The sequence below is a fragment of the Vigna angularis genome, chromosome 3 (assembly GCF_016808095.1).
Source record: "Vigna angularis cultivar LongXiaoDou No.4 chromosome 3, ASM1680809v1, whole genome shotgun sequence".
Lineage (NCBI taxonomy): Eukaryota > Viridiplantae > Streptophyta > Magnoliopsida > Fabales > Fabaceae > Vigna > Vigna angularis.
In genome coordinates, this window is record NC_068972.1 from 24,927,352 (window position 1) to 24,940,152 (window position 12,801).

Below are 12,801 nucleotides of genomic sequence, written 5' to 3' on the forward strand. Positions count from 1 at the left end.
ATATTATTTATTATGTATTTGTTTTTTTTCATTTAATTTTATTTCTTTCTAAATTTATTTTTAATATGTAATGTATTTGAAATTATTTATTTATTTAAATGATAATTATTATGCCTAATTTTTTTTGACTTATTAATTTGTTTCTTAATTTATTTTTAAATTTTTAATGTTTTTGTTATAATTTGTAATTATTTAATTATTATTTATTAAGTAATTTTTGTTGTTATTTTTGTGTATTTCTTTGTTAGTTTATTATTAATCTTTAAATTTTTTGATTATTTACTATTTGTTTCAATATTTATTATGTAATTATTTGTTGTTTTTTTTTTTGTATTTGTTTGCATATAATTGGTTATTAGAAATGGCTAGAACTAAAGGTGCATCGTCTTCTCGTGGTGAGACTTCATCTTCTCAAGGTGAGCCTTTATCTTTATCACTTCTCATGTCGTGCAACTTTAGTCTTGTGGCATATTTTGTTTTCACTTATGTTAAGGAGGTACCATAGATGCAATTTTTGGGCAAGCAATTTCGACTAGTTTCTACATGATGTTGACATTATCACCAATGTCAACCTTGTTGAATTGTTCCTGTACTAGTTCAACTTCACGATCAATGTTAAACTCTGAAAGCGATTAAGTAGACACAATACTTGAAATGCGTAAACGGGTCCAAATAACATGAATTTCACCGGAGAAATTATTTCAGGCTCATATCGTGCTAATACACAAGCACATGATAGGTCGTAAGTTGATCTTAAAATGCATCCACAATCCAAACCTATTTAATTCATTCTCTCAACTTCATCGGGAATAAGTCCTAGAGCGTATCGTGAAACACATCCAACAAGTCTTATATATCTCAATCCTTTATAAGCAACGCTGATTAAGTTAAGACTTTTTTCAAAGGACGCCTCAATCTTATTATGTTGTAGGACATTGACGTTATGCATAGCATCCCAACACGAGCTTAGGTCTTTCATACTAGACCCTAATAATCTCTTGAGGTTCTAGTGCGCAGATTCAACCCTGTCATAAAACACATTAATACTATCACAAAATATATTAAATACATAAGTAAAAAAATTAACAATAATAATTACCTTTTTGTTGTAGTGTTTCCTAGATGCATTACTCTGTTTGTCCACGCTTTCACGAAGTATGCCTTGCACGGAATGATCCAAGTACGGTTCACATAATAAAAAAATAGAGCCCATGCAGTAAACACATACTCAAGACGATGAACATAAACACCAAACATCAACAGGTCGTCACAATCCATCACATTTTGGCACACTTCCATCAAGACATCTCATGCCTCAACATTATCCACTAACATCTTGCATTTCACTTTGACATTTTTCATAATGTGGAATGTATAAAGCATCTGATACCATCTCAAGAAATACATTGCCAATGACATTCATCAAAGCAAGGTCTGTGTCAGTGACAACAACGCGTCGATCAATTAAATCGACGCGTGAGGGGAAGATTTGATCAATGAAAAACTTATTTGTGTAATCACTCTCAGCCACTTCATTTAGGAAAGAAGAAAATTTTGACATAAAACCATAATTTATTTGAGAATCGGAAAATAAATAATTATCCATCTTATAATATTAAATACAACCAACAATAAACACTAAAATATTAAAATTTAACTACTAAAAAAACAACATAACATATTCAACTCTATATAATAAATCATAAAACACATATTATAAACATTACGATATAAAATATCAATTAAATAAATAAACAACAAAAAATAATATCAATGATATTATAATTACAAAACTTTAACATATTATCAATTAAATTGAATTCTAAAATTATTATTACATATTACAAATTAAGTAATAAATAACAAATAAAAAATAAGAAATAAGAAAATATTTTAAAATTTAAATAAAAATTACCAAATATAAACATATTATAAAACCAAAGTTAAAAAAATTAACACATAAAAAAATGTGTACAATAAATACAAAATAACAAAAAATATTCTAAACTAAATACTAAATAAAAAAACAAAGAAGTTATTCAAAATTAAATAATTGTACGGCTTGGCAACTTATTCATGGCATAGACTGCAAAAATGGAGAGCTTCAAGCCAATATTTAGCAGGTATACCTGCTTGACTTCGAAATGAATTGAAGGCTCTTCCCACGTAGCAGTAAGAAGGACGGGAGAAGGAGCAATATACGGGATTGTTGGAATTGGTGTGCTAGCTGCTCTAGAAAAGGGGGAACTTACTTGTGAAGCTGTGAGGACCTTGTTGGCTATAGATATGGGTCACTCGCGTTATAAGAAGAAGGAAGGGGAGTTGAGTAGCTAAAGGCTTTGGTTGCCTTAGAGGAAAGTCCTATCTTCGGATAGCTTCCTACAGACTTCTTCCCTGATTTCTGGAAGCTATTCTATTCCTATCTTTGGATGCTTAGCTGATCTTCCGCAACTGGTTTTGAAACCTATATGTCTTAAGGATATGCTGAATATACATTTGTCTACCAAACGATGCATTTATTAATGAATTGACAAATGATAAAATGCCTTGAATACGCTACACTACTTAACGCTTATCAACGTTTAAAATATTTAATGCATGTACGAAGTACTTCGATACTTGTATACATGGCTTCTTGATATTCGCGTAGATTGATAAAGAAGAAATATATGTTCATAATCACAACACCCAAGAAAAAGACGTTGTGAGTGTTGAATATAGTGAAAACTATGTATGAGATTAATCTTCTTTGTGTTGAATATACACATAGGGTTCTCTATTTATATAGAAGAAATATGGGCTAAGCTCAAAATAAAAATAAGAAATAATAAGAAACTAACTAAAGATAAAAGATAAATATAAAATAAAGATAACATATCTAATACTCCCCCTCTAGCTATTGCATACAAATCGTATGTACCAAGTTTGTTACTAATATAATACATGAAGACTTAGTGAAAATATCTGCTTCCGCACTCGAGTGACACCAAATTGTTAATGATTTGCAAGACGACATAGAAGACGAAATACCAACCTAAAAGACTCCTCCTGAGCAACAAATCTGGAAGGTTGCTCAATGTAAATCTCTTCTTGCAAATTGTCATTGAGGAATGCATTATTGACATCTAGTGGACAAAGAGGTCATTGTTGGAGAGCCATTACGGCTGTAAATAAACTAACAGAAGCCATATTTTCCATGGGAGAAAAAACATATATGAATAGGTCAAACACAATGGTGACAAAAGGGAGGTCACAAGAGATGACAATGGAAGAAGCCATGGATGAAGAAAAATCATAAAAATCCAAGATTCTCCAATTAAGGTACCAGAAAAAGGAAAAAGATCAACCTCGATGCTTTCAATAACTGCTTAAGAGAAGACGGGACGTGCGACAATGCACGATGAACCTGAAAGAGGAAAATGAGCGACCTCGACGCTCTGAATTTCTACTAGACATGTCACCATGCACGGAAAAAAAAGAGTAAATCTACAACTTCAAAAGGCACTGAGAGCGCCTAGGAGCTCCAATGAAAGTGTCGTTGATGGCATGGTGGTCGCCTAGCCAAGACGATGAAAACCATGTGATCATCGGTCGGAATTAGAACTGTAGTAGTAGTAGTAGTGGTGGTAGACGATGGTGCCGCCAACTACGGTACATAGCATCGCCGCCAGCAGCGGTGTGTGTATTGGCAGAGGAAACAACTTTTTTTTCCTTAAACGAACCTTAGGCTCTAAATACCATGTTGAAATAGTGAAAACTATGTATGAGATTAATCTCCTTCTTCTTGAATATACACATAGGGTCCTCTATTTATAATAGAAGAGATATGGACTAAGCCCAAAATACAAATAATAAATATAAATAAACAAACTAAAGATAAAAGATAAATATAAAATAAAGATAATATATCTAACAGTGAGAAAAGAAGAACATTTTGGGAATGTTTTCTTGAAGCCATCTGCTCTGTCATATTGTACAAGCTCAAGTTTCGCTTAAGGCTATAAGCAAAAGCTTTGAACCCTATAAAATATACTAAAGTCAGACTTCACATCTAAAGACTACCAACTCTTTAGAAGTTCACTTCTCGATCCAACAATCATCTTTCAAGAGAAACTATATATATATATATATGTATGTATGTATGTATGTATGTATAGAGAGAGAAGAAAGCTTAAAGAGAAGAAGTTGTCAATGAAAAGTACAAGAAAGATAACATAAGAAGAATAACAACGTGAAAAGACAAAAAAACTTAAAATGTTCTTATATTGTTTGACACTTAATATCTTTTGAGAGAAAATCTTTGTAAAGAGAAAAACACTTTCAAGTTTTCCAAATTGTATTTTATTTGATTATATATCCTCTTGCTAAGAGTTATTCGTCTGTACCTTGTAGAAAACCCATTTGTGGATTTGTTGTAAGTTTTGAAGAGAACTCAAATACTTGGTTGTTCAACTTAGGTTGAGTTAAATGTCTAGAGTTAGATTCTAGAGAGGTTAAACTCATTCTAGTCGTGTTGACTAGGAAACCAAGAGTGGTGCTAATACTTGTTGTAACCAAAAGTCGTGTTTTGTAACCAGGAGTGTGGTGAGTATACACGGTGACATAAAGAGGCAAAACTCATGGAATATGAAAAGACTATTAGTTCTTAAGGAAGAACTGGACGTAACTCAGGTTGAGTGAAACAATATAAAAATATGCAGTTTCTTATTCAAAACATTTTCCATTTACTCACATTATACGTTTCAAAATCCTTAGACATCTTTTTTACAAGTTATTAGTCGCTATCTTCCAAAAATATTTTAAAAACATTATTCACCCCTACCTCCTTTTTCTAGTATTTTTTTGGTAATTTCATCTTTTTTATTCACACACGTCTTCTTCTCCTATACATTTTTTTTCTCATCTACTTCATCCACATTCTTCTCCTTATTTTCTTTATTTAAACTCATGTCTTTTATGTACACTCATATGTTTTATCTATACTTGTCTCCTTCATGTGTTATAACTTTTTTCCTATTTGTTTCATTTATACTAACATAGAGGTACTGCATGAGATATTTTTATACTATTGCATTAGCATCGGCCATATCAATACCAATTAAACTAATATTAAAAATAAATTTTACTTAACACAAATAAATAATAAAATAAAAATGTGTTAGTGTCGCCTTAATAATGCTAAACAAATTCAATTAGAAAATCAATTTAAGAAGTATTAATAAATTAGCATCGACTGTACTCAGGGTCAACTTTTAAGACCAACACTAATCGACGCAAATCCGACACCAATAACTATTTAATGCCTATTTTTGGCCTACATTAAATATCTATTTTGTTGTTTAAAAATCATTAAACGATGCACCGTATTATTTGAGATCGTGTATTTAAATTTTTTTAGTATTAATAAAAGTGTTTTAATTTAATCTTGTTCACTATGTTCTTGATCGTATTTTTATTTTTATTTATTTTTGTTAAGCAAATACTTATTGAGAAATTAAATCATACAGATTACGAAAATAAACATTGAAGAACATTTTAGTTTACTGTATCAAGCCAGTTAAGTATGGGACCCCAGTTTGTGGAATCCAATTATCCCCAGCCAAGAAGTTAGAGACGGTGAAATTGGATGCATCTGTGGCATTGATGACGTGATAACCAGGCCAGGTGACTCTGTTGGAAGTGTTAGAAGCAGGTCCTGTGTTATTATATTCTGCGTAGTACAAGCTACTCAATTCAAAATCACCACTCCATTCATGCCAACCAGCAGGGTTTATAAAATTGTCCATAAAGGACTGCATGATAACTGTCCTTGAATATTCCTTCCATGGCCTCCCAAGGTAGGTTTCTACGGTGCCAACAGCTGGAGCCAAATCATCAGCAGCTTTCACAGTTGCATTCTGTATGGAAGTTCCTGTGTTTTGATTCGGATCAGTTCTTCCTTGAGCTGTGATCGTGTTGAATTGTCCTTTCAGAGGGAGACGAGAATAGATATTGCAGTTTTGCAAAACAACGGCAGCATTTCCAAATATGAAGTCAACGGTGCCATATATGTCACATTCTCGATAAAATTGCCTGAGAGAATGTGTATACAATGTATCTTGATACCCTTCAAAGCTGCAGCTATAGAATGTTGACAAATCTGCTCCACTTCTTAGTGCCACTGCTTGACCCTTGCTCGCTCCAGCAGTGTTACGGAAGGTTATGTTAACAGCTACAAACCCTTCAGCAACAACAGCTGCAAATCCACACCAAGCATATGTAATTGAAGATAGATACGGGATAAAACAATATATATATATATATATATATATATATATATATATATATATATATATATATATATACACACACACGTATTTATGGAATTTTTGATCGGTCATTGACCAAGAAGAAATGACAAATAAATGGTATAGTTCTGTTAATAATAGATCATTTTTTTCATGCTGATTATCCAGTAAACGTAATCTAGTACGTACCAAAAGTTGCGGAATTAAAGGTAGTCCAACCATCAACAACACTGCGATTCCCTGTAATAATTGTCTTGTTGATGCCATCTCCAACTATCATCAAGTACGTCTTTTCCTTATCAATTGACACATTTTCCTCGTAAACACCCGCAGTGACGTAGATGAGGAAGTACCCTGAGGTAGAGGAAGACTTGTTGGGAGCCGCCGTAATGGCGTCGTGCAAGGTGGTGAAGTTCCCGCTACCATCTTTGCTGACAGTGACGACGTCCTTCACCTTCACCTCGTCACCCACCTTCCCCTGAAGGAGCTTTCTCCGACTCACGGAGTCGTAGATCGCGCGCGTTCTGCCGGATATCTTTAGCGGTAGACGACCGTTTCGAGAGGCGTGGTGTTTGGAGGGTGGGTGAAACGCGGTAACGTTAGCGTTGGTTGGGACCCAGCCCTTGGTGAAGAGCGCGAGAGAGACGGTGTAGAGCTTGGTGTCGTTGGAAAGTGGTAGGAAGAGTCCGCTGCTGACACGCCAAGCGGAGGCTGTGACTTGGAGGCTTTCCAAGCAGGTTTGTTGGTTGGTTACAATGGCGCTTAGAAGGGTTTGGATGTCGTCAGCTCGTGAAGTGGGAAGGAGCGTGGTTGTGTGGTTCAATGTTTGGAACGAACTGGAGAGAAAGTCGACGTTGAGTTCGGCGAGGGTTTGGCAATCTTGGAGCGCGTGGATTGCGGAGGTTGAAAGAGAAGAGCGGCGTTGGAGGTGTCTGTTAACCAAGTTCAAGAACTTGGTTCCTTGTGAAAGAGACTCTCTCAGTGAGAATCGGGCATAGTCGTAAACGTTGGCGTTTTGGGGAGGGAGAACGGAACTGCAATAAGATGGGTCTGGGGTGGATTTGCATATGGTTATGGGAGATGCAGAAGTGGTTGATGGGGTTTCTGCGAAAACCAGGGAGATAAATAACAAGGGTATGAGGAGGATGAGAAATGTTGTTGTTTTCGGGTAGAAATTACGTAATTTGTTAAGGAACCAAGTTCTTGATACGGAAGAGTAAGAGTTGGGTAGTTTGTAATGGAAATTGAGTTTGCTATTTATAGAGAAAAGGAGGTGGTTTTCTAAATAGAAAGATTCCCTCGTGCATTTACCTTTTACATGCATGTATGTATACATTTTCTTCGCAATTGGGTGTTACTGGTCATGAGTGGTGTTTAGTACATCAATGAACGACATTACTGTCTATTTTCTTCTATGGTAATCAATAATTACAGAGATCTTGTAATCGATTATCAGAGGCTTGAGAGCATTTATGCAGAAAGTTCAACATGACTCTCCAGCTGGAAGAACATGACTCCTCGGGATGAGATTGCCTCTGTTCTTGTGACTTTTTCTAATTTTTGAGATGAGTGAGTGAATTTAATGGTCATGAGTGATGTTTAGTGCACCAATGAACACATTAGGTCATTGAATTGTTGAGAAAAAAAGTCATTTAGGTGCTTGTAAGTTAGATGCACTCATTGTTGTCTATTTTCTACCCTAGTAACTAGAGACCTGAGGGGCGTTTGTACAGAAAGTTCAACGTGACTACCCAACTGGAAGAATAGGATTCCCCAAGGTTTCCTGGACTATTTTTTGAGTGATTTTTTCAAATTTTTGGGTTGGATGAGTGAGTTTCCTCATAATTGGTAGTGTTTAGTACATCAAAAGACACCTTGGTTCATTCAAATATGGAGGCCAAAGCCTAGATAGGTGGTTTGAACAAAGGTTGGTCAGCGGCTTGAACATCGGTGCCCAACTTAGGCTTTGGTAATCGATTATAGGGTTCTTGTAATTGATTATCAGAGGCATTTTGGGAATTGGGCTCCCCAGGGTTGTTTGGGCTGTGTTTTCGGATGATTTTTTCCATTTTTTAACTTGGGTGAGTGATTTTCATGGTCTTTGGTAGTCTTTAATGCCTGAAAAACATCTATTCCTTTAATTGTGGACTTAATCGATTACTAGTGTGTTGAATTACATATGTTGCAACAACCATTACAACAAAAATACGATTGTGGACCAAAATTGGAAATTTTCTTAAGATTATATCTAATGAGTACATTTGATCCAACATCTTTAATCATAAAATTTTGTAGAGCTGTCAAAATGGGTCACAACCCGCAGGCCAACCCGGCCCACCACGGGTTCGAGCCGGGTTGGGTTTGAAAAAATTGTATTTTTTTTATGCGGGTCAGATTTAAACCCGGCTCATGCGGGTTGAACCCGTGGCGGCCCACCAACCTACCTACCTAATTTTATTTTATTAAAATTTAATTTTAATTTTATAAAAAAATATTTATTATTTCTTTTTGCTTGAAAAAATTATTTAAATTCCTTATTTTCATAATTAATTAAACACTCATGTTGGGAGTGAAACTTGGGAGTGAAATTTGTTTAGATTTGAATTATAAAAAGTTTGTAAATTTTGTTTTTTAAAAAAAAATTGTAATTAAATGAGTGAGTGAGCCAACCCGTGGTGGGTCGGGCTGGGTTTGAATTTTTTTGGCTCGCTAATAAATGAGCCGGGTTGGGTTGGCTCACTAAGTGACCAACCCGTGGTGGGCCAGACTGAGTCGGGCCGAGCGACCCGTTTTGACAGCTCTAAAATTTTGTATATAAAACCTAATGAATAACTTGTACAACATAAATGTCAAACCCAACATTTAGGTGCACATCTAATACAATTTATATAACAACACAATCGTACAACCATAATATATACAAACTTGAACAATAATATATACACATTGAAATTGAGTTAAGAACATCACAATGACATCCATTTATACAAACTTCAACCATAATATATACAAACTTGAACAATAGTATATGTTCTCTCGTTCTCGACCTCAAAGACGAGATAATCTCCTCCCTTCAACCCATATTATTTGCAAAATTTCTTCCACTATTTTCTAAACTTTGTCGAACTACGTGATGTGGAAAGCCACACTTTGCACTTAACCCCATCTTTATGTCCAACCATGAGAACCTCCGCCAATTCTTCGCTTCTTGTGAAGGTTGCAAATCTACTTTGCAAGTCCTCCTAAAGAACATAAACCAATTTAAAGATAATGAGATTTTTTGCTTTATTATTACATTAAAAACAATCATTTAATGAAAATGGAGAAAAAGAAAACGCCCAAACATTAACGTACCTTGCTTTGAGATGACTCTATTATTGTAAATGGACAAAAGCAAAAATGTCCAAAATCACAAATCGAAAGGGGAAAAGGGACAACAACCACAAGACAACCAAGAAAATAAGAAACAAACACATAGAGACACCCAACAACCAACACCAACATAAACCCAAAAAATTAAGGTTTCCAAAATAAGTTTTCTAAAACAATTAAAGCAGATCACACAAAGAGGAAGACAAGAAACCAAAAGCAGAGCACACAAGGAGGACGACAATGGTGGTACACCAAATAAGATCGAACAAGTTTTCAATACCCCAAAGACCAACAAGAAAACGTCAAAAAGAACGAAACAAACATAGAACCTAGCCACAAGCACGACAACGACAATGAAGGAAAAAAATGTTTTCGCAAAACAACAAATACATTTTCGAAAGATCGAACAAAACCACCAAAGCGATGACAACAACAATGGTCGACGAATTGAAATAGCAAACTACCTGATCACGACGGTGGTGGTGGTGAAGGAATGAAAAGAGATTCGTCAGTGATTAAGGAAAGGAGAGAGCTCTCAAAAAAAAGGAACAAAAAATTTGGAAAAATGAAATTGAAAACTTAATTTGACCACAATTTTGTTCTCTAGGTCAGCTTTTTTTTTTTAAAATATTCAAATAGACCATAATACTATAACAAGTGATGTTGTCAAAATTTTATTGTTAATGTATCATGATCCTTTGTCAATACAACTTATTTTGGGACATCCATGGAATTTTGCACAGTATATATGTAATACGGATTCGTAAAATCGTCCCACGCATACTGCTTGACATTTATATAAAAGAGACAAGATTAAAATATATATTACGGCCATGAAATTATGTGATAATAATACAAGAAGTTCGGAAATTAGGGTGTTCAAAAGTAATTTCTCTTTACTTTTCGTTGTTCATGTATATCTCTTTTGGCGCCTCTCTATATTCTTTCTGATATATAATCACTCATTGCCACTTTAATATACTACTGTTATTCTTTTCCGCGTCTATTTTTTAACTGATGATATATATATATATATATATATATATATATATATATATATATATATATATATATATATCCTAGTCAAAAAACTTTTTCCACACGCTGTCAACAGAGTTGTCTTTAACATATATAATCTCAGACAAATTCACACATTTTCATATAGTTACATTTATTAAAAATGTAGATAAAATTTTAGATATTACAGTCACAGTTTTAATAATAAATGTTAGGTTTAATAGGTTCGGAGGTCCCTATATTTGTGGGTTCGTTTCAATTGGGTTCTCCAATTTTGAAAGTGATCAATTTGGTCCCTAATTTAACAAAATTGAGTCAATAATACCCTTTCCGTTAAATATAATGGACGGCGTTAACTTTTTAAACATGTGGCATGTTGAGGCATCCTTTTATTTGCAGGTGGCACAGTTTTATTTGAAGGATACTTCAACATACCACATGTTTAAAAAGTTAATGACGTCCATTGCTTTTAACGGAAAGGGTATTATTGACTCAATTTTGTTAAATTAGGGACCAAATTGATCACTTTCAAAATTGGAGGACCCAATTGAAACGAACCCACAAATATAGGAACCTCCGAACCTATTAAACCTAAATGTTATAGATAACAAAAGAGGCCACATCCGCTAAAAGGTGGTTGATCCGTTGGTTTTTGTTTTTTAATTAATTTAATACTGATTCTTACATTTATAGTAATTATTTAATTTATTTCTGACTTAATATATTTTATACTTTTTAAAATACTCAACATGGTTCCTTTCATTAAAAAAATGGGAAGTAAGAAGTTAAGCTTCTCCTTCGGAAACAACAAAATTCTTCCATGCTGGCTGGAACGTGTGGGAGTCGTAGGGCGGAGGTTGGCGCATGTACCATTGTGAATTATTTTAAAAGGAATTCTAGTTTTAAATCTTTCCTGGAAATGTATTAGTGTTTATCTACGTGTGAAATAATAAAAAATTTAAAATTTATATTTAAATTTTGAATAGAATTAATTTGAAAAATGATTTATAAGTTTAAAAAATCAATATATTTATAAAAATTTAAACAGTAAACTTCTTAAAAATGCAAAAATAAAATAAAATATGTGCATAAATAAGCATTTGTTTAATAAGACTCTCTGCATAACATGGTTCTAATTGATAAAAAAAAGTACAATATAGATGGTTGAATTTGTTTCATTTTCTATCTTTGTAAGGATAAAGAAGAGTCTATTCAACATAATTTATTTTAATGTGAAACTGCTTATTTGATATGGCTACAAAGCATTATTACATATATATGTAGTGGTTGTCTAGGGATTATTAAACTTCTTATTATATATGTGGTGGTTGTCTAAGAATAATTAACTGCTTTCATTAAGCGATTGTAAAGTTTAAGTGTTTACTTTTAGAAGATAAATTATTACACGGATAAATTTGGTTCTTTAGGATTAGAAAATAAAATTTATTATATATGATATTATTTTATTTAATTCTTATTTTTTTATCATAAATATAAACTTTTTATGTTTAAATTTCTTTTGAAAGAAATTTGTTATGTAATTTTGGTGTAAGAATTTAGTTAGTTCCCATATTTTTTTTAAACAATATTTTTCATATAATAATAAATTATGGTGTGAAATATACGCCTAATTGAAATGCAATACTACATAAAACAAAGAAGAAAAAACATTTTTACATTAATATTGTGTTTAATTCCAACAATTTAGTGTCTATTAAATAAAAAATCGGACACCAATTTTCGTTAATTGTCTGTATCAAGTGACATGAGAAGAAGAGATAGAGATTAAGATTATGACTGACGTCATAATTGATAATGAATTTAGACATATTCATAATATTCTACTTAAATATTTCTTCATCCACTATATTTTTCCGATCAATATCATTTTTAGCTCATGATTAGGCATTACCATAATTTATTAAAATGAAAAGATAAGAGAAAGGCATGATCTTTGTTTATGCTATTGAAAACATAAATGGAAATTCATAAATATAATAAAATAATATAAAAAATTAAATCTAATAAAAAATTCCTAGACAAATATATTTTGGTATAAATAATGGTAATGACATTTAAATGTATATCAAAGTATATTAATATTTTTATTATTTTTTATTTTAAA

The 12,801-nt window shown here is 32.9% G+C and overlaps 1 protein-coding gene across 1 annotated transcript; it reads right to left on the bottom strand.

The window, feature by feature from the left end:
• Positions 1-5,540: 5,540 nt before the first annotated feature.
• On the bottom strand, positions 5,541-7,611 carry LOC108344003 (probable pectinesterase/pectinesterase inhibitor 20). The gene is made up of 2 exons (XM_052874520.1): positions 6,477-7,611; positions 5,541-6,235 (listed from the first exon to the last, which is right to left on the bottom strand). The coding sequence occupies exons 1-2, from the start codon at positions 7,609-7,611 to the stop codon at positions 5,541-5,543; spliced, it is 1,830 nt and encodes a 609-aa protein (XP_052730480.1).
• Positions 7,612-12,801: the final 5,190 nt, after the last annotated feature.

Coding starts and splice junctions, on each gene's coding strand:
- LOC108344003 (XM_052874520.1), bottom strand. CDS start 7,611: ATGCATGTAAAAGGTAAATGCACGAGGGAATCTTTCTATTTAGAAAAC. Junction 6,236..6,476: donor CTTTAATTCCGCAACTTTTG/GTACGTACTAGA, acceptor GTGGATTTGCAG/CTGTTGTTGCTGAAGGGTTT.